This window comes from Penicillium verhagenii (genome assembly GCF_028828195.1).
Source record: "Penicillium verhagenii strain IBT 33310 chromosome Unknown utg000006l_segment0_segment0, whole genome shotgun sequence".
Lineage (NCBI taxonomy): Eukaryota > Fungi > Ascomycota > Eurotiomycetes > Eurotiales > Aspergillaceae > Penicillium > Penicillium verhagenii.
This window is the reverse complement of record NW_026643170.1, coordinates 1,111,511-1,133,306: the sequence shown is the minus strand read 5'-3', so window position 1 is coordinate 1,133,306 and position 21,796 is coordinate 1,111,511. Positions and strand designations below refer to the sequence as shown.

At 48.1% G+C, this 21,796-nt stretch overlaps 6 protein-coding genes across 6 annotated transcripts; 1 reads left to right on the top strand and 5 right to left on the bottom strand.

Annotated features, from left to right (window-relative positions):
- Nucleotides 1–1,135: 1,135 nt before the first annotated feature.
- On the bottom strand, nucleotides 1,136–2,434 carry N7466_005832 (uncharacterized protein; the record flags this gene model as incomplete). Its single annotated transcript, XM_057165229.1, has 5 exons — nucleotides 1,136–1,441; nucleotides 1,503–1,881; nucleotides 1,933–1,997; nucleotides 2,055–2,256; nucleotides 2,313–2,434. The coding sequence occupies 5 exons, from the start codon at nucleotides 2,432–2,434 to the stop codon at nucleotides 1,136–1,138; spliced, it is 1,074 nt and encodes a 357-aa protein (XP_057020828.1).
- A 2,638-nt stretch (nucleotides 2,435–5,072) lies between these two features.
- On the bottom strand, nucleotides 5,073–6,332 carry N7466_005831 (uncharacterized protein; the record flags this gene model as incomplete). The annotated part of the gene is made up of 1 exon (XM_057165228.1): nucleotides 5,073–6,332. The coding sequence occupies one exon, from the start codon at nucleotides 6,330–6,332 to the stop codon at nucleotides 5,073–5,075; it is 1,260 nt and encodes a 419-aa protein (XP_057020827.1).
- Nucleotides 6,333–7,210: 878 nt separating this feature from the next.
- Nucleotides 7,211–8,191, bottom strand: N7466_005830 (uncharacterized protein; the record flags this gene model as incomplete). Its single annotated transcript, XM_057165227.1, has 1 exon — nucleotides 7,211–8,191. The coding sequence occupies one exon, from the start codon at nucleotides 8,189–8,191 to the stop codon at nucleotides 7,211–7,213; it is 981 nt and encodes a 326-aa protein (XP_057020826.1).
- A 1,123-nt stretch (nucleotides 8,192–9,314) lies between these two features.
- N7466_005829 (uncharacterized protein) lies at nucleotides 9,315–11,007 on the bottom strand (the record flags this gene model as incomplete). The annotated part of the gene is made up of 5 exons (XM_057165226.1): nucleotides 9,315–9,508; nucleotides 9,579–9,723; nucleotides 9,767–9,890; nucleotides 9,942–10,534; nucleotides 10,588–11,007. The coding sequence occupies 5 exons, from the start codon at nucleotides 11,005–11,007 to the stop codon at nucleotides 9,315–9,317; spliced, it is 1,476 nt and encodes a 491-aa protein (XP_057020825.1).
- A 349-nt stretch (nucleotides 11,008–11,356) lies between these two features.
- On the top strand, nucleotides 11,357–13,009 carry N7466_005828 (uncharacterized protein; the record flags this gene model as incomplete). Its single annotated transcript, XM_057165225.1, has 3 exons — nucleotides 11,357–11,856; nucleotides 11,915–12,283; nucleotides 12,343–13,009. 3 exons carry the CDS (start codon nucleotides 11,357–11,359, stop codon nucleotides 13,007–13,009), a joined length of 1,536 nt encoding a protein of 511 aa, XP_057020824.1.
- A 744-nt stretch (nucleotides 13,010–13,753) lies between these two features.
- On the bottom strand, nucleotides 13,754–20,024 carry N7466_005827 (uncharacterized protein; the record flags this gene model as incomplete). Its single annotated transcript, XM_057165224.1, has 2 exons — nucleotides 13,754–19,679; nucleotides 19,744–20,024. 2 exons carry the CDS (start codon nucleotides 20,022–20,024, stop codon nucleotides 13,754–13,756), a joined length of 6,207 nt encoding a protein of 2,068 aa, XP_057020823.1.
- Between the last annotated feature and the right edge of the window lie 1,772 nt (nucleotides 20,025–21,796).

Here is a 21,796-nt window from a genome sequence, read left to right as displayed (position 1 = left end):
CCCAGGCCTTAAATGGATGCCAGCACCTTGGAACTTAAACAGATTCAGGAACGAAGAAACATTTGAATGCAGGTGTTCGCGTTTGAGAACTGCCGGGGTAGGGCTGACGCCAGCGTACTCCAGGCATTGAACCAATTTAGATGCGTATCGGGCGAACATCTGGATAGCATATAGAGCTTCAATTGGCTGTACGTAGTTGAATCCTTGTAGGTCTGGATATTGAGATAGTTGGTCTATTTATCCCGGGCAATAGGGAATGCTAAATAGCCGCCCCTAAACGGGGGCGCTTTAGTGTGCAGGAGGCTTACGCAAACTCCTTTCTGCCCCAACCGATCACTGAATCAGTCAAGATTTTGGCCTTGGCCTCGATAAAAAAAAATCATGAACACTAAGCTTGGAGGTGGAAACTGTCTAAACTATTACCAGAATTCCGGACATTATTGTCGCTGAATTTAACACTGAAGGAAGTTCAAATTCCAAGTCGACAATCTAATAACGAGAATTAAAAGTTCGCAGATATCTTCGACGTGCAGGGTACGAGTATGATGCTTCTACGGAGGCCCACAGCCGCTGCTTAAATTTCAAACACGCTAAGTGTCAGAACATGCAGCAATCTGGCTAGATTTGCCTGTTCGCTGTCCATCGCCTGGCCATTGCCCTCTGTGCTTTTTCAGTGCTTAATCAAAGGCTATTTTATGCCGGGATATGTTTATTGGTTTATTTATATTTAATTTTAATCTTACTCCCGTTCTTGTTTATCAGTGCACATGTGGGTCGTATATGTAGAGTGCATATTGAACATTTGAAGGCGGCATTCTCTAGATTGTAAAAACAACCGGTATAATCAATCAAACAGTTAACTGTCCAGGTGCCCAAGTCAACGGGTACCTGGTTAGGTAGCTGGAAGTCTTCTTACTTTTGAGATTAGGTAGATGCATGTGTCCTATTCTCTACAGGGCTCTAGTTTGGTCTTGGTCTTTCTGGCATTAAGGGATTAATTGAGCTGGTTCGTAAAGGAGTGACGGGGTATGTACAGTAGCAGAATGTGTTTTTCGTTTTCTTTCGCACATCCCTGCAGGTCGTCGAGTAAAAGAAAGACAAGTAGGTAATTTGAGCATTAACGTTGCAATATGAATCAGCATTCACCGGGAGTGGGACTTTCCGATGCCAAGTCCTTCGTGCTCTCTGAAGCTTCATCAATCCTGCTGAAAGGTCTTCCTTTCTCCACATGCATATTAGACAAGGCGATTCTTTGTGAAAGGGGCCTGTGTGCGAAAAGAGACGCCCAAAGTTTTCGGCAGGCGCCTAGAGATGTGGTGATATAGATAATACAGTTCCAGAATCCTTGGAGAGGAAGCACAAGGGCCTCGAAATAACAAAGCGCGAAGCTGTCATCACCTTCGGCGATCAGGGTGTAGACACGATTGATCGTTGAAGGCACCTATTCAAATCTGCATCAGCGATCATCATCATCATCAATTTCCCAGTCAAGAGTTTCTTACCCAAGTAATGAGAAGTGCAGCGAAGAAGAGCATAGCACACTTTGTATAGGCCCAAGCGGCGGCATCGGAACTGGACATCTTCGGACCGGACTTGAGCGCTTCCGAGGTTTTCACGGCGGTGTGGTCTGCGGATGAAACGAAAGCTGCGTATTGAGAGAATTTTCCATCCCGTGGGAAGTTCTCGTGTGTCGCAGGGGATGAGGCGTCGCCAATGTCGTAGTTTTCCCTGGCAATCTCGGTGGTGATTTGGACTTCGACCCTCTTCATACTCTGAACGGTATCGAGACTTCGTGAAGCCATGCTGCGAAGTTGTCTCCGCTTTTGGTAAATTTCTGTTCCAACAGAGAGGTAGATAAAGCTTGTGACGAGGAACAACATCCTGGAGGACTAGTTAGAATTTGATGACGTTAAGTGTTTGAGATCCACTCACCAAACGGGGGCATAGAAAGTGGCAATTCGAAGCGGATCCCACTTGATATCAATCCAACACCAAAGCTGTCATATCAAGTTAGCGGTTAGTCGATCGGGCTGAAGCTTTACTCTTGAACTTACTGTGGCAGGTCCGTAGATTCTTCCTTTGGATTGCGTTCTCAAGAAGGCGTAGATGATGGATGGGATAAACGGGATTCCGTAACAGCCCACCAGGTACTTCCATTCCAGACTTCGAAGCTGACTTGATGAATATCTATGACGGAACGTAAGGTAGACGTTGCAGGCCATTGCCAGGGTCCAGAGCGCATCTGCAGGCATGAACCTGTTGACATTCGTTAGTATTGTCAACTTCTGGACTGGTAGGTAGTCTAGACTCACATCTGAATCAAGAAGCCCTGTGATTGGCACATCACCGAATCTTGGCCAGCTTCTATGCCGGATAAAGATATCATGGTCGCGACATTGGCGAGAATATTTCCGAAAGACGCATAGAAGAGCATGCGATTGACGGGTTTATGGAAGGACGAGAATGCGCTATAAGTAACGATAACAAACAAAGCACCGCATATTGAAAGTGCAGAGGTAATCCGCTCTGTGATTTCAATGGCTGTGTTTTGCTTGGCAGTGAGAGACATGGTCGCCAAAACCGAAAAAAAAAGAAACACGAACACGAAACGACAGACAATTTGGCAACCGGAATGAAATCAAGTTTCGGCCCCCAAATTATAAGAATAAATGAGAGTAATGAAAAAGGGAGAAAAGCCAGCTCTGCTGCAACTCCTGAGAGCGGGGAGAAAGATATTACATTCGCGGATCCAAATTTTCGTGCAGAAATGAAGCCCCTTAATCCCCGCACCACCAACGCCTGGGCTAAGGCTAGAGAAGCTTGAACAGCGAATAGCCTATCCCCACGAGCCGTGTGCGGCGGATTCTGCTTGCAAAGCACACGCTAGAAGCCCATGTGCCGGCACCAAAGTGGATTTCTCCGACTCCACATTAGCCGAGTCTCCATTTTTTCCTTGTCAATAGCGTTGAAGAGACCCCCAAAAACGGGAAATGGCCAATGCCTATCATTATCAGTCGCTACAAATTCCCGAAGTCACAATTGCATTGAAGCATAAAAGTAAAATGCCATTGGCTTCATGTTGGAGTTCGTTGGAAGGAACTCCATCTTTGGTCGGCCCGGGCCAACCGGGCCAGTGACACCATGTCTCCGCGGCGCTTGGGCGTCAATTATTGTTGCGAAATGACTAGTGGGGAAAAAGATCGGCCCCTGAAAATCCAGTCTTTCCATTGAACTAATCGCATAGTCTGAAGAAACTAGTACTCTTGGTTCTACAGACATTCTCTTTGTTCTGAACTCAATATTCCTCAGGACTATTGAAACAATGTCGTTTTTTTTTTTGCATAAATCTTATCCCCCGTCTGTTCCATCCCTTTCTCCTATAGGCCCCCTCAGTGGGGATCCACGAAGCCAAAGGTTCCAGGGTTGTATCCCAGGCCGTGGGGTCAGTGCACATGGCTTTGCATAGTCGAGCCAGATCCAAAGACCAAAAGTATGGGCAATCAAAGATCCAATCATTATGTTACAGCCTAGCTAAGCTTTAGAATCTTTCGGCACGAGTTGCCCATGCGGCTAGAATCTCTATTCAATCCAATGGCGTACCTGATAAAGCCTAAATTGCATTCTCTACCGGCAGAATGCGAGTCAATTGGTGGATCTACAAGGTCATGATTGGTGTAAACCGCGCCAGGGCACATAGTGGTCGCATGGTACCAGGGAACAGACCAAATCTGAGATCATAAACGGCAAAATCCCCGTCCCTGACTTTCTCTCCATAAATTTAAAGTGAAATCAAATCCATGAATTGTTGGGGAACTATAGTGCTCGTTCGCTCACACCGAACAATCCACCCAGGGAAACGAAATTGCGTACTCACGCTGCGCAAGATGCCTTCCAGCACAATTTTTTACCAAACAAGCTTCCTTTCAACGCGCGTTTATCGCTGATCGGTATCTAATCTCCCCCTTTTAGCAGTTGTTCACGTTTATGTATGAGTTGTCGGAGATAAAAAGAGGGCGAACGGAAACGTTCACCGGAAAGCTTCTCTAGCCAATCAGTCGGTGTGAAAACGATGCTACAAATGTAGACCGGATTCTGAGTCCATTCATCATCTCATCCTTTCAACAAATTGATCTGCCGACCGAGAATTTTTGGAGGCTAGGCTGGCACAGAACATCCAAGGGGATGGGAGAGGTGTGGCGCACATATGATGCGTACGATCGATCTTTGCTGCCCGTAAACAATGCAAAACATAATTCAATGTCACGAGTGACTGGGTTTTTGTCGTAAAGTTTGTGGTGCGCCCGAGAGTTCCTTTCGATCAGATAAGCAACGTTTACCAAGTTCGGTTTTCCGGCCAATTCCAGTGTAAACAAAGCAAGCACCTTCGCCCACGGGCAACAAGGCCGGGTGCGACCGTTATTTCCAGGCGTGGTTCTGTTCAGAGAGAACTTCAGGCCATCCGGTGCCCAAGTGAGGACCTGTAAAAGGAAAAAACCTCAAGTGCTGGCAAAGTCTACAGTTATAGCGGAACATATTTTGCTGACTGTCCCGAAACCTCACTTGCCCCCATCTGGATTGATATACAGTTTTGGCCCAAGGCAACGCTTCGGGCCCCGAGCCAGCCGAGAAAGCTACAAAACATATGTCTTGACTAGACCGAGCTCAACACCAATCGGCCTCATACATAATCTTCAAAGCAGTCGTCAAGCTAGACTGCCGGAGCAGGTGGGGGAGAGGTCCGAACATGCCATGAAGGGTCTTAGGTCATGTAGGAACAACATTTGAAACGTTTATCCGACCTTGCAAGGCTAGAGAAAGACATGTTGGTTTGAACCACTCAAGTGCTCTACTTCAAATGGAATTATTTTTCTTTTCATTTACAATAAAAATGGAGGGCTCCACACATGCATCCACAAACCCCGCGCCTAAGCGTGCACCCTCCCTTCCTGCACATGTGGCTACATTGAAGGGGAATGCGGAGAAAGCTGGCCTTGTGAGTTTAGCCAAACTAGCATTCGATGCTCAAGTGAGAATATTTTACAAATACAATGCTGGCATCTGGAGGTGCACTTTCAACGCCAACGAGTCACATCACGGTCACTTTGCGATGTAGGCTGCGTCAAACCAGTTACTCTTTCCTGCGAGGTATTATCACTCTGACCGACCCCCAGCTGTCGTAATTCTATACCATCGGTACCGATTGCAGTGTCGCTGATGACAGGCCTCGGCGAGCCTGACGCTGCTACAATAGTGCTGGGATTGCTGGAATCCGACGCCGAGCGCTCGTTCAACTGGCCTGCTGCCAACTGTGGCTGTGGCGTACCATTCCAGTGGCCATTCTCGAACCCATTTGGGTACGATTCAAGACCGAGCAACTTTGCAGCTTCGTCATACCAATCGTGATCTAGATGGTCTCTTTCCCCAGCACGATAAGCCTCAATCTCGGGGCTGTTCCACCAGTCTGGAGGATGTTTGACACCCTCGGCTTTGAGTCGCAGCCCGAGGCAAATAATGTCAGGTCGCTTAGCCTGAGCTAGCTCATGATTTCTGCGACCTAGTTGTTTGTCTCTCATATTATTTATGGAGATGATCATCGATACATAGCTCGACTCGTAATGAGCACGGAGCTGATGGGGGGTTGCCTTGAGAGATCTCAGAGTTCTGTTTATCTCAAAGTTCTGGTGTTCACATGCTGCTTTTAGCCAAGCCGCAATGGCTGGTTCATCAGCATCCATGAGTATTAAGCTCAATTCCACCGCCGCGCTCACAAAGTCCTCTCCTAGACCGCCGTATTGAGCTTCAAGTGCTTTTTTGTAGTAGCTCCGAAGTGTTTTGGACGGTCGTGGACGCCAAGCAGACTTTTGTTCAAGACCAGGCGAGATGGAAGAGGTCATTTTGAAGACTATATTTTTGGGCTTGAGGCCTTTGTTGCGTCCAAGAATACCCATGGCAAGACAGAAACCCTCCCCCGCATAGCCTTCACTAGTGAAAGGTTGAGATCTCAAAAGGCTAGCGGTCATTGCTGAGATGGATCGGGAAACTCTAGGCTGGAAGCCCTGAGCTTCGGCTCCCCAAAGCAGCGAAAGTGTTTGCAGCTCCGGATATCCATCGTCATAGAGAAAGTCAATCGTGCCAGAACGATCCGGTCCCCCAAGTGCTGTGGTGTTAATATCTTTCAATATGTCGGTGGGGTCTTGTGAGATTCCCGTCAATGGAAAAATATGCCAACCGTAGTAGTCGGAAGGAACATCCTTGCCTTCTGCTATCACAACCTCCTTGGATAAAATTCGCCAGTCGTCCCTCGTGCCACAATATGTCCTCTCGGTTTTCATGATTGCTGTTCGACTTGGACCGGACCAGGCCAGCCAACGGTTTTGGATGAAATGTCGAGCACGCCACGAGGGAAGCATGTACCTCACAATCGTGAGAAACGTCGTTGAGGAGATGACGAGAACGGAGATTGACTCGTTGCTGTTGCCTGAAGCAAACGAAAAAATATTCAAAACCAACGATACAAGCAGAAGGGCAGATACGGTTGTCCACCACCAGTGCTCGATCTTTGCCAGCCGAAATCGAAAGGTCCACTGATTAGATGATTCCGTCATCAATGCAAGGGCCGTAACGAGACCTTGAAGAAGCGCTGTTAGTACAGCAAGGCCAATAGATGACCAAAGAAGGCCCGTGGCAGTTGCGTGGGTGGGATTGAATATGGCCGAGCTTGTCGACGTAGAACTTGTTCCCTGACGCCGGGAAACCCCCTGGCTACTGGGGATAGTTCTGGAATTTGCATGGCCCAAGAGCATAGAAATAAACAATAAATAAAGGTGATAGCTTTGAAACTTCATTTCAAAGAAATTATGTAGGAATTGTATGACGAACAATAGTGGAGGCTGTGGAGCTAATCAGGGGGGAATGATGGGGTGGGGCAGTTAAAGAACATGGTGAGGCCCCGAATATAACTTAGCGCGGACCCTGCAGATTACTGCATGGTTAAGGCTGAGGGGTGAATTTTTGAAAGAATAAAAAAAGCAAGCAATGAATTCACATGGTGAGAAACCTGGTTTGAAAGTGCTTCTACCCAATCCAGTAAAGCGGTTGGTTGTAAGCACAGCACCCGTCTACAAAGTCAATTTAAGCGATTGGGATGTGCAAGGGCCGCGGGACACCAACTCGTATTTGATAAACGAGAACTGGAAGCCAAGACCGGTCATCAGATCACCGCGTCCACGATTCGTCGCAATTCTGGACCGTGTTCATCTAATTCCCGCTGTCTTCGTACCTCGATTTCAGGTGAGGCTGCCCAGGTCGGCTGCTCTACCCCTTCGAATTTACATACTGCATCAAAAACCGTGATTTCCGGGCGAATCCAAGTGCCCTTTCGATAAAGACACAGACTAGCAAGCATGACTGCATACTGGCCCCGATAAAGCCGCCGTAAATCCTCGTCACTTGCCCCCAGAGAATGCGCCTCGAGATTAAATGATAAGTCTTGATGCTCAAAATTCAAGTTCAGCCACCCGTCAATCGAGGCATAATCCTTATCAGCGAGTAAAATCGCAAGTTCAGTTGCAGCCGTGACATACGACGAGCCAAGAAGGGAAAATGTTCGATTGAATTCCGAGTAATAGTACCCACGCAATGTTTTCGCCGGGTGTGGCCAAAGACCGCTTTCTTCGAATTCACGGAACGAATTCTTTGCTCGAAGGTTGCAGATGAGTGTTCCTGGCTCGAGACCCTTGTTTCGCGCCAAGATCCCGTATGCAAGACATACCGCATTTCCACCCAATCCAGATTTCAGGGAAGGTGATGTTTTCAGCAAGCTGGGAGGAACAGAGATGATTCCGCGACTGCAGCGTTTTTGGAAGCCGAGTTGTTCACCCCACAGTAGCGACACAGATTGATCTGCAGAAATGGGATGGTATACACCTGACACCTGTTGAAATCCGGGTGGCCATGACGGCGCTTTGTTTCCATCAAGTGACGCTCTGGCACGAAGCAGATCTGTCGGGTCCTCAACCATGCGCTTGTTTCCCCATAATTGCCCCGCGAACCTTTCGACCGGATGTTGCTGGATATTTTGTGTGCGTCGGTGAAGTTCAGGCCAATCCTCGGATGTGCCAATGTATCTTGCTAACAATGGTGGTATCCCTGTTCTGCTTGCGCCTGTCCATGCCTTCCATCGCAGGCGCATGTAGTGGCGTGTCTCGAATGTAGCCAAGGCGAGGTCGATTCCCAGTATGAGAATGACAACACTAGCAAGCGCTATTAGCACGTCCGACAGAAAATCTCTCTCTGTCGAATCAAGAGCTGTCCAGCGAAAATCGTATAGCGCAACTATCAAGGTGACTGCTGTGGAAATGATCCATAACGACAGGAAATAAGGTTGCCACAATGAAAAACGAAGGCGCAGAGTCCACCATTGCTGTCTCTCAGCATATTTAGTGGCCCTCCAAGCACAAAGTACACACAGGGAAATCAGGATCGGGATGGCGTAGAAAACACGGAAAGATACCATTTTTGATAAGACTCTAGGAGCACATAATCCGCGAACGAGAGATCTTAGGAAGCGGGGCAATCTCAAATGACCTGAAGGTGTCGGATTCCTCGCTTAAATTTCGTGACGCATGAATATCCCCCGTCTTGAAGTTAATATTATGAAGAGCTGGAGGGAGAATCCCTGAGAGAAATATGCACAGAAGACGTGCATGAACCTGATTGGATCAGTTCTTTCATTTGAGGATTTCGATCGATTTCGATTGGGTCGCAAGTTGCCTGCTCCGGTTGCAAACCACACCAATAAAGATGCTGCGAGGCCGCCATTTCTTGGCTTCGCTTGAAACTTCCACTCCCGAATTCTGACTTGAAGCACAAACAAAAGGACCAAACACTAAAGAGCAAAGAAAGAACTCGACAAAGAGGTTAGTTGTCAACCTAAGTATCAATAAAACAACTATTACGCCCAAAGTCTTTAACAAAAGGAAATCAAATCTTAGTCATCAATAGACACTTGGGCATCTCTATCATTTCAACAGGGAAAAAAATAGGATAGATCTTTCAGCATCAAGGACATCGGAGCCTCTACCTAGTTTGCCTCTATGGTGGTAATCACTATTGATGAATCCAATCTTGGACATCTGGAAGACGCGCCTATGTACAACCAATAAAACCCACTGAGGTAAAGTGTGATGTTATTTTTGGTGACTTATGTCCAAAATTAAAGTGAATGCTTCAGATGCTCCAAACTTGACCACTCTACTTTGAGATACGTCAACGTGCCATTCATTCCCCCGTCATCTGGGCAACCCAGCGGGAGATCATGGCTCCCAAGGCCCCAGGGCCCGACTTCCTGTCAGGAGCTCGGGACTTTCATCTCCCCGAACAAGAAGTATATCTTCATGCCTCACCCCGAACTTATCCACCAAGTAGATACCAGGCTCCGAGGTGAAAGTCATGCCGGTTTTCAACAAGTTCGCGGTATTCCCCTTGTTCAGATACGGGCTTTCGTGAGCTATATATATCGTCAATTTATCAAATTTGGCTGAATGGATTGCATGGCACAAGACCTTTGATTCCTATACCGTGCCCGACACGATGAGTAAAAGCTTCACCATAACCAGCATGGCTGATGATGTCGCGTGCAGCAATATCCACACTTGCCGCTGTCGCATTCTCACGCATTTGTTCAATTGAGCGAGTTTGAGCCTCGAAAACGATATCCCAAACCTGTACTACCGTCAGTTTTCTGAGTACAGAGAGGAAAAGGAACGGAGTGGCTTGCCTTCAGCTTCTCAGTCATGCGCGGGGAAAGCACATCACCCTTGGAGGGTTTCTGCAAGAACGGAGGAAAGAAAGTGCGACAGATATCGGAGGAGTATCCGTAAAGATGTGCACTATCACTGCGTTAGATTGTTAGATAGATGATAAGGTATGAAAGTACGAACCCGACGTCGATCAAAACCAAGGTCTCGGGCTCCAAAACCTTTGATCCATTTGTTCCACCATGCGGGTTGGAAGCATTTTCATCGAAGAGCACAATATCGAAGAAGGGATCCATTCCAGCCGCTCGGAGAGCATCGTCAAGAGCAGCAGCTATCTCATTTTCCGTCAAACCGGGGTACAGGCATTTTCTCATCTGTCGCACCGCTTCCACAGTCCCGGTATTGACAGCGCGCAGAATGTCGACTTCACTAGAAGTTTTGATCTGCCGCACTTCCTCAACCTGGCCTTGTAGACCGACTACCTCAAATCCGGCAGATCCCAGCCCGCGCTGGATGAAGTCTCGCATTTCTTCGTCCACCATCAGGCGTGCGGGTCGTCGAAGGCCAAAGAACACATCGGATTGCCGCAGAATGGCATATGGATCCCAGTGCTCCTCCCACGGAACAATTGATATTTCTTCAGGGAAGGGCATTCCAAGTAGACGGGCGCGTTCGGCCTCGAAAGATGGACAGAGAAATGTGGTGTTCGCTTTGACTTCTCCTGTGGCCTCGTCGTGAAATGGGCGGACTACCATGAGGAAAGGACGCTCTTCGGGCTGAATTGGTGAGTTAAATAAATTTTCGATGAGCTTCATGAATGATCTCTTACCTCCCACACTTCCCACTCGGGCTGGCTCACATTGCCATAATATTTGAATGTATACCCAGGTTCCACCACAAATGCATCAGCTCCCTCAGCAACCAGAGCTCGCGCCAATCGGTCTCGTCGCTCTACAAAATCCTTGACGGTGATGGGTTTGACATTTTCCATGAACGGAAGTCCTGTCTGCAGAAGATTGTCTATCGCGCATTGACGGAAGTTTTTCACGCGTGCGGGGTTGTCCGCGTCATTCCACACACTTTGCCCGGCGTAGAGCTTTTTTTGGCTCCCAAGAGAAAATGAGGGTCGAAAAAAGTTGTAGCTTGTAGCTAGCAAGCCAGCGCCAGCTATAATCCATGCCAGATTGCGAGGGGACCAGCGATCATGAGGCCTAGCTCGCACCGCACTGAACGGTAGTTCTTTCGACATGATCCGGGAAGTTGGAGGAGTAAAAGTGATTGAGACAATTTGCAGCTCAGAAACCCGATCCCCCCTCCCGTAAACCCTGTCCTAGAGTGGGGGTTCTTATCTCGTGTTGACCTTCCTACTTTCGCATCTGCTTCCCCGCCTTTCGTTAGCGCCAAATCCCAATCTCAGTCGCGTTAGTTTCGACTCCGATAGATTCTTCGGTGTCTCTTGATTGGTGCCCTCTGCCGTGTCTAACTATAATGATATCGGAAAAATCAGGCGTTTGGTGTTGCGGGGATAAGTTATAAAGTGGGAGTTGTGTCCGGATCTGCAAGCTGCAATTCGCAGAAGGGTGCATTCAACTCGCAGAATGAGAGACCCTACAGCAGTCGAGATGGAGGAGAAAAAACCAGCATCGAAGAGTGGGGAGGCTCAAACAGCCACTAAAATTTTACCTCCCCTAGATGCGCCACCCCGAGATGTGGCAGATGACCCCTACAACGGTCGAGGCTACTCTCGCCTCTCTATGGTTATGATGGTAGTCTTCAGCGGCCTTGCTATCGGTTCCGACGGCTTTAACGCGTCAATCATTGGAAATCTCGAATTGATCATGGCGGTCATTTATCCTAATTCACTGACCACCGCCGTGGCTTCTCGACTGTCCAACGCATTCATGGTCGGCATGATCATCGGTATGCTCTCGTTTGGTTATATTGCTGATAAACTGGGCCGCAAGAGTGGTGCTGTTCTGACAACCACCATTTTGGTACTGGGAATTGCGCTGAGTGCCGGCGCCAGTGGACTGACTGAGGACGGCATGTTTTGGATGCTAATCATAGCCCGAGGAATCGCAGGCGTTGGAGCAGGCGGGTGAGTAATTATTCCTTCTTGTCTTAGTTCCGGCAACCAACTAACGTGATTTTAATAGGGAATATCCTGTGGCAGGAGCGGGTGCCGCCGAAGCCACTGACGAGGCTCCGGGCATCCGCAAGCGGAGAGGATTTATTTTTGCAATGATTGGTGACCTGTCGGCATCTCTTGGATTTGCCTTCGGTGCCCTGGTGCCACTTCTTTTGCTTCTGTGCTTCCACCAAAAGGTGCAACATTATGAAGCTGTCTGGCGAGTCTCCTTGGCCATGGGGGCTATTGCTCCACTTTCCATCTTCTGGTTTCGATATCGGATGGTCGTAAGTTCTGCATATCGCAAGAGCTCCATGAAAAAGCAGAGACTCCCCTATTGGTTAGCAATCAAAAAGTACTGGCGACCATTGCTAGCCGTCTGTAGCACATGGTTTATGTGAGAGACCCAATTCCCTGCAAATTCATCGCTGTGGCTGACCCCGGGAAATTCATTAGCTACAATTACATATCCTATCCCTTCGGCCTGTTTTCATCAACTATCGTCGATCGGGTGAATCCGACCTCCTCCTTAGCTCTAACAATGGCCTGGGGAACGTTGATCAACTGCTTCTATATTCCCGGTGCATTCATTGGTGGTTTTCTCTCGGACCGTATTGGCCGCCGCCGCACCATGGCTCTGGGTTTCTTCCTTCAAGCCATTCTTGGTTTCATCCTAGGAGGAGCATTGGGTCCGATCCAGACAAACCTACCACTGTTCATTGTGCTATATGGCGTATTTCTTACACTGGGAGAAGTTGGCCCAGGCTCCACGATTGTTCTCACCGCCAGCGAAAGCTTTCCCACATCAGTACGTGGGCATGCAGTGGGATTAGCTGCTGCTTGGAGCAAGGCTGGAGCGGCAATCGGAACTCAAGTGTTTAAGCCAATTTTGGCTAGTTGGGGTGATGATGAGCTTCGTGGCACCCAAGCCGTGTTTCTGATCGGATCAGGCTTTGCCGTTCTTGGAGCCCTCCTGGCTTGGTTTGTGCTCCAGGATAGCAACAAAATCTTGGACCATGGCGACCAAGAGTGGAAGGATTACCTGGTTGCCCATGGTTACACAAATATTGAATGGGGTGCTGGAGAACAAACAGCTATTCAGGATGAAAAATTGGCTGACTAGACTCTTAATTCATGAGAGCGAGCCCGAAAATATAATTAGTCCACCCAGCCCTGCCAAATGTCACGAATATCATCTTCCATATTCTCGCGAAGGGAAATCTGATTTTGGTTGTTTATTGTTTTGGGGAGGCAGCTTTGCACATGACCGAATTACCAGTTGACTGTAATAAATTGAAGTCAGGCAGAGAGTCCACTATAAACCGTATTGAAACATGTATCTTTTGGCCAAGGTCCACCTCTTCAAAATTTACGAATCACGCGTGGGTCACCAAACGGAGGCACGTGACTTGTTGCTTAATAAGGGGTGGTTCGTAAATTTTAAAGAGGTGGTCCGACCAGCTCACCTCACCCCTAAAAGTTCACCTCACCCCTTGTGGAGCAGTGTTTACAGGTCGGACCACCTCTTTAAAAAGTTCACTTCACCCCTTGTGGGTCGCCAAGGAAAGTCGGGGTCGTCCGTAATTTTCAGAGAGGTCGGCCGAGCTTTTCTCTGTATGGCTTTTCCTTGACACCGCCGACCAGGGATGAGGTGACCTGTACATAAACACCTCAAAATTCAAATCTCATGAGTCTTTATTCTCATCAGTTATTCTCATCCGGGCCGAGATTTTCCACAAGCGTTCGTCCTTTCGGGCAGGGGCCGCACATAATTACCCAAAATGGTCGAGCGTTGCGGTCTAAGGCGTAAAGAGAAAACAAACAATTGTCAAACTGCACGCGGCGCGATGCGAATTCAATTGCCGTACTAAACAATACATCCAAAGGCAGCACTATCCGATTGACGTGCGCATAAATGTATCTGATTCTGCATAGTCGGAGATTCCAAAATATCCTCCATAGTGAATTTGAAGCCAAATTGCTCATATGCCACCACGAAATGCGCTGCAGCTATGAGAGCCTCCCAGTGGGCGAAAAATGGTGTATCCAGTTCGTCACTCTGACCAATGACCGACTTCCAAACCGACTGCACCACCTTTGATAATCGCTCGTCCTTTTCTGTCGGTTTAATTGAAACTGAGAGATCCACGGACTTGCTCGTATTCTCGCAACCATCTGGCAAAGGCCAGCTGTCAATAGGACCTTCTCTCAAATTGGCCAGAGATGATGTCAAATCACTGGTAAATTTGCGAATGGTCCTGCAGAAACGGTCGAGGATTTCACGCGCGAATACAGGAGGGATGCTGTTCTCGTCAAAAGTCATCTCGACTTGGAAGTTGGCATCTAAATCCGACGTGACATGAAGAGGATGACATTGAATGTTCAAATCCGAGCTTGGATTCAGTTTCCCGTGAATGCCAGTGGGTTTAAATGCCTTGCCCGCGGTGTAATTCGTTGCCGGTAGTGGGATATGATTGACCACAGAGCCAAAACGCGTCCACTCGGGCCAAGATGTACACTCCTTCACTATTGAGGAGTCTCCCACAAACTCGAATGGCATGCTGGCGAGCTGCCGCTCTTGAACGCTCTTCAGGAGCTCGATCACTGTCCATGAAGACTTGAGCTTGACTCGTAGCGGAGCTGTCGATGCGCAGACAACATCAAGGGAATCAATCCCTGACACAGCCATACAGCGACCGCTCACAAGTTCACCAAAGACAACGTCATCTTTTCCATGGAGCTGGGTTAGAATGAAACCCCATGCAGCCTTTACTATCGTTGCAGATGTTATTCCATGTGATTTCAGGGAACCCATGTGGAAATTTGAGGATAGAGTGCGCTGCTTTCCATGTCGGAAGGGGGGCCTCGATTTTGTGACTATTTGATCCGCAGTACTGCCTTCGAGATACTGAGACCAGTAGGTCAAAGCTTTCTGGTATGATTGCTTTCGATAGGCGGTGTATTCTGAACTTTTGACTGGCTGTTCAAGAGCATTGGTGCTGAAGTACGCTTGCTCTAGGTCAGAGACCAGGGAAGCCAGAGTGGATGCATCATACAAGCAATGTGGTACTCGAATCACAAGAGAGTCACACTCATCTGATGGGCCTCCTCGAATGAGCTTGAACCAAACCATAGGTTGCCCAAGGCGCAGTTTTATCTTCCCGTCATCTTCAATCAACTTAGCAAGCTCAGGCTGGTCGGTTCGGTCCACCAAATCCACGAAGCTTGACTTAAGGGTAACCTGGTACACTTTGCGTTTGTGAGAAACAAAGACGCTGCGCAAAAGTGGATGACAGTTGACAAGCTCCACGCACGACAAGGCCAAGCGCGTGAAGTTCACAGGTTTCGGAATCTCAAATGTGTGGTATGTCAGGTCACCGCGGAAGTCGAGTAATGTTTGCTCTAGTGCTGAGACTTGGTAGTCTGAAGCTAGCACTGCTTTCTCAACATTTCCTGCCTTAACAGAAGCCTGGTCCAAGATGGTATCATATAAGTCGTCAGATATGGCTGTCTCCTGCGGCGATTCATTTTGAACTGAGGTATCAGCGACATCCCCGTGTCCAAGCCGGTCAGTCGAATACATTGGCGTGGATGACGGGTCTGCAAGATGAGCAAGCTCTGATAGTGACTTGCAAACAAGTATGTCATGAACTGATATAGCCACGCCCTCTGTCCGACATTTGGACACAGCCTTCATAGCAGTGATTGAATCTCCCCCAAGACGCAAAAACGAGGCCGTGGCGCTAATTTGGTCTAAAGGAATCTTTAGGATAGAGCTCCAAAGACTCTGTAAAAAGAGCTCCATAGAAGTCTGGGGAGCTTCAAAGTGGCTATCTGAAATATGATGAGATGCTTGCTCAAAGTCGTCTTCTGTCAGATTCTCCACAAATGACCGAGCCTTATTGCGGTCCAGCTTGCCGCTCGAATTTGTGGGCAACTCATTCACCACGATCCAGAATGTTGGGATCATCCACCTAGCTAGTGACTCCGTCAGATGATCGCGAATGGCAGCAAGCTCAGCAGATATCATAATGCGATGAGAGGTGCCAACTATTTGCAATACTCCCAATCCACCTCCGACGACATCGTGGAGAGAGAGGACGGCAACACATCTTCCTTGACACAAACCGACCTTAGGGAGTACTGTCAGACATGCCTTGACTTGTGGCATCTCTATAATTTTGTGATCCACCTCCGCAAGTTCCAATCGCTGGCCGCGAAGCTTCACCTGTGCATCCCGTCGACCGACATAAACAAGAGTCCCGTTGCTATTGTATCGAACAAGGTCACCAGTACGGTACATTCGTCTTCCGGCCGTTGTCCCAGTTGGTAACCATGGGGGATCACTGACAAATGACGAATTTGTCTTTTCGGAATCATTCAGATATCCACGAGCCAAAACAGGGCCCTCGACAAACAATTCTCCAATACAGCCAATTGGAGCCAATCGTGATTCACTGTGTTGATCGACAATCCAGGTACATACACCACCTCCCAGCCCGATATTGGATGGCTGCTGTGTGTCCGACAGAACAACATTATGAGTAACCCAGTTTGATGTTTCCGATTGACTATACATGTTGATGAGAGTAACTGAATCGCCCCAGCGACGAGCAGTTTCTGTGGTCACTGGCTCTCCACCAACGACCATGCTTCTCAGATCAGGCACTTCCTCGGGCATGAGCAGATTTGCTACAGTCGGTGTGATATCAACATGGTTGACACCTAGCACGTTCATTGTCTGTCCCAGGTTGCTCATACGATCCTCCTCCGACGGGATACAGCAGCATGCACCGGAAATCAGAGCCACAAATATATCGGTAATATGGACATCAAAGGCAAACGAGGAGTATTGAAGGCAACGTGAGCCAGGGCCAATGTCGACCGCCGCTGCGTAGGCGCGTGAACTGGTGCATGCAGCCTGATGCTCGAGCTCGATTCCTTTGGGACTTCCTGTTGATCCAGAAGTGAACACAATGAATGCACGGTTGTGTGGCGTCACAGCGTTCACCTGCATGAGATCGCGATGATCAAGCGTCTCGAAGAGTTCTTCACCAACAAAAATCATTATATCGATACAGTCTGCGACCTTGGAGGGCGGCGCTTTCCCGACGAGCATAATGCTGGCATTCGATTTTTTCACCATTTCACAAAGACGATCTGGTGGATGGGACACATCGAATGATAGGCAAGTTCCTCCAGCCTTGAGAACAGCTAGAATGGAGACAATTGCCCACTTTGACTTCTCAAAGTGAAGCGGCACGATCATCTCTAGGTCAACCCCCAAATTTAGCAGGTGGTTTGCCAGTCTGTTGGACAGAGAGTCAAGATTGGCATAAGTCAGATCTCCATCCCAAGATGCTACAGCTGGAGAGCTTGGGCTGCGTGAAGCCTGTTCCTCAAAAGCTTGGTGCACGGCTTCTTGAGCTGATAATGGGGGGAGTTGGTTCCAACTTTTTATCTCTTCTATGTCCTGGGTAGTGACGTTGACAAATTGGTCGAGAATGAGATCCGAACTCGCAATACCGATCTCCCTCAGGGTCTGGTTGAAGGTGTTCATGACACGCTTGACTTGAGATTTATCAATAACATTGTTGTCGAACAAAACGCCGACGACCGCCCCATCCTTTTGCAAAGAAACCTCGACGTTCATAGCGTAAGGTTGATAGGAGTCATGCATGTCATTTACACGTCGACACCCAAGAACCTCTAAGCCATTGGCGATCTCCATTGGCTGCACTATCAACGCCGTCTGGAAAGAGCATGCTCTGTGTGTTCCGGCTGTCAGTTTTTTGATTCGGTGCATTCCAGCTTGCTCATAGGCTATTGTCGTCGTCGACTGCCTCTGCACTTGCTGTAAAAAGGCGCCCAGATTTGTGTCCTTCTGCATTTGCAGGCGGAGTGGGACAGTAGCCACTGTTGGACCCATCATTTCCATGATTCCTGAAACTGGTGCAGCCCGACCGGACACCGTCCACCCGAAAGTTATATCATGTGAATCGGCATACTTCGCAACTGTCAAAGCCCATGCGGCTTGTATGAGAGTGGATTGCATAGTAGAGGAGCCTCCGTTTCGCTGAAATGAAATATCCAGCTCGAATGTTTCATTGGGAATGGGCTGATAGTTCGCCGCCGGTAAAACTGGGAAGACGGTTGCGCTGGCATCGTCTAACTGCGTTTTCCAGAAGAGATCCATCTCGTCGGGATCTAAATCTTGCACATACCTGACAAAGCAGTTGAATGAGGCTTTCATCATCGCTGGGCTTCCATCAAAGTTTTGCTTTACACGGTCAAATATTAGGTCAAGTGTCCAGCCATCGAAAAGAGCATGATGCATGGTCATGACCAGATATGCTTTCTGGTTACTTGTCCTGCATATAGCGTATCGAAAAAGAGGTTCCCCCCATAGCATGAGGTCCTCTAGATCACGTTTCACATATGAGTCCAGGTCGGAAAATACCTCACATGACGATGGCTGAGAGACGACAACCTGCAAGACCCTTAAAGAGTCTGTCATGAACAGCCTAGTTCTCAGCGTCGCAGACTGCTGAGTGGTGGATTGCCAAGCCTTTTGGAACCGGTCAATGTCTATGTCGGAAGGCAATTCAAAGATATCTTGCTTCATGAAGGCCCCTGGTTGCTTGTTGGAGAGAGCAAACAAGCCCTCTTGCATCGGGGTGGCAGGGTAGATGTCCTCAATCATATCCAAGCTTACTCCACAGGCGGATGCCGCTGCTTCTATAATTTCTCCGGTTGTTTCATTCGAGCCAAGGAGGCTAAGAGGAGGCACTTCTTCAATGAACCCCTCATTGCTGTCGTCTAACTCCGTAATATCATAGTTTGCCTCTTTTCGTCCACAAAAGACATACTCATCGTTCCCGAGATTCCTCACAAGATCACCGGTCGCAAAGAAGCGCTGATCATTGCTTCTCGGGCTCGGCACAGCCCAGTCAGGATTGACAAAAAAGCAGTCAGATGACGCTGTTTCACTTTCGATATACCCAAGGGCCAATGTCGGACCACCAACTACCAACTCGCCGATTGAGCCGATAGGGGCCAATCGCTGGATGTTTCCTTGTTCGACAACCCAAAACGACTTCAAATAGGGAGATCCTATATGGTAGGGATCAAATAGATATGGCGACGGTGCTTTGCATGCTGAGACGGGGACACAGGTCTCAACAGTCCCGTACGTTCTTATCAATTCTGTTTCCAGGCCCCATTTCTCGATCTCCTCTGCCGTGAACCCTTCACCCGCAAATGTAACAGTGCGAAGTTGCCAAAGATCCATGGGCTCTAGACTTCTGGACTCGGTAGGCGTGAAACATGCGTGGGTGACGTCTTTCTCATTGATCATCTCAGTGAAAAGTGCTGGACTTTCCATTTCTGAAACGATAATCACACATCCGCCGTGAAACAATGTCCCAAACACTTCGGAGATTCCCACTGTTGTATTGTATGGATTTGAATGCAGTACTCTTGAATCGTTGTCGTATCCCAATTCCTGACAATGGGCTAATATTCCAGTGTGCAAACCCGAATGCCCTTGCTTCACACCTTTGGGTGATCCTGTCACCCCGTCGGTATATTGGATGAACGCGACATCGTTCTTGCTCATGGATGGGCATTCTGATTGCTGATCGGGAATCTCAAGAGAAAGTAACAGATCCGGGCTCACAATTACAGTCTTCCCATTGAAGTCGGTGTATCTATTGCCATAGGCCGCTGAAACGCAGAGAAGCTGGGGATCTGTCTCTTTGACAACTTTGTCGAATTTTCTCTGTGAATTGATTCTATGGATTTGGAAGATGAGCAACGGGGCATAAAACATTCTCAATGCTTGAGCAGAGAACTTACCCAGGACTAATGGGAACACATGTAAGTCCCGCTTTCAAAATCGCAAGGAGTGCAATAATCCCGGTAGATGAGTTCTCAAAACAGAACAGGGCTGTGCAAGATTTCGACTCATGGACTTGCAAACGTGCAAGATATTTTCTCAGGCGAGTAGCAGCAAGATCTAGTTCGGCGTACGTCCAGTCTCCATCCCAGCTCGAGATGGCTTGAGCGCTTGGATTTTCCAATGCTTTTTCAGTGAAACCGTTATGGAGTGCTTGGGTTGTTGTTGGTCTTGAAGCCATGAATGCTGTCTCACACGACTTCGGCCTTTCCGAATTTCCGATAATATGGATTCAACCTTCAAATGGAATATCAACCAAGTTATAATGTGTGCTCAATACAAATTTTGCGTGCAGGTATACTTCAAATGTTGTAGAGCTCCAAAGTTGAGCTTACTTAGGCACCATCAAATCCACAGCTCCAGACTTGGAACCTTCAATGAATGTTGGAAGTATCGGGCCCGAAATCCTCTGAACCTATCCCGAACCCGAAACTTTCGGTCGACTATGATCCCGAAATGGGTCTCGGCTCCGGTCCTCCCCCGAGGTCCGAACTTCAATGGTAAATGACGATGAATGCATGGAGGATCTATATGTAGTACACTTGGAATTAATCTATACTCACCACTCAAAATCAGTACCTACTTATTCCTCAAGAAAAGTACCTACTGAATACCTGAGATAAATATTATCTCTAATGTTCATTTTGCTACTCAACTCCCAACTGGGGAAATCATCAAATTCATGTTTATGCCGAAAAAAAACAGCAAGCATCCATGTAGTAGAGGTGAATTTGGAATTAGGTGGCCTATTCAAATGTTTAATTTACGTTCATCATATTATCTATGTATATTGGACCTTGTCATGTAAAATCCTGGAATAAAGCCAACGACCTTATAGGGGCAGGATGGGAACGAAGGACTGTCATGTGAGATGGCACTTTGGGATAATTTTAAATTCACACAGCACTTCATCTTAGTAAGCCCATGGATAAACTTGCAATGGTTTTGAAGACATGTCATATTAGGCGATCGATGTGATCTCCTTCGGTCTCCTCGGCCCTGGGGACTCAACCCCCTTGCACGTGTAACATACAGAAACGGTTTTCAAATATGTAGACACATGGGACTGTTGGGGACCTTGAAGAGATTTCTCAAACCCACAAACCGGTTGAGGTTGCAGGTGTGCCGGAGAGCAATCTGACTGCATGAATGGTTCCATTGAAATCAGTTGAGAAGGGAAATTATGCGGCTTGGCGTTCTCGGTTTGAGTAGGTTACTGTAGGTATGTGATTGTGGGGTCCAGAACTGCAGGGGAATGTTATGTTTCCTCTGTAGATCCTATCCAGGGATCGGCTGTTTGTCGTGTTTGCATAATGAAGAGTACTAACCCGATTGGGGTTAATTGGGTGGCGTTCAGGGTTCGAATTTGGCCCCTTTTCCCTGCCCGTATCCCTATTCCGCACATTACCCTTCGATTTTAATTGAACGACAGTCAAATCTAAACCCTGACGATAACCCGTTTAGGCTGGAACTAACCGGACGCCCAACGGCCCTTCCGACCCGAACTGCGCTAATCAAGCCCCAAAGTGGAGATGGACCAACCAGATGGTGATCAGTTAGAGGATGGACGGCGCGTTCACGTGTAGAACTTCAAGAACAAGGCTTTGTCTCGAAGGATTGTGTACCGACAGTTTGGAAGTGACACATACTGCACTGTCATACCAATTTAATCAGCCGAAATGAGCCCATCCCTTGACTCGCGATACATGTTGAGAATGTCGGTGGAGTAGACTTAGACCCCAACTGCCCACAGGGGCCTGAACCATGCAGTCCCATCTTCAACATCACGATATAACCTTGGCCGACATAACTGAAATGGCGAGATATTGCCAATGCATCCCGTGATTGTCAAATTGAGGCATGCTGAGTCTTCATAAGGCCCCCGAGGCCTGGGTCACCTCATGCCACGTGAATGGCCAATTCACGTGTATGTTGACGCGCGACAGACCTACC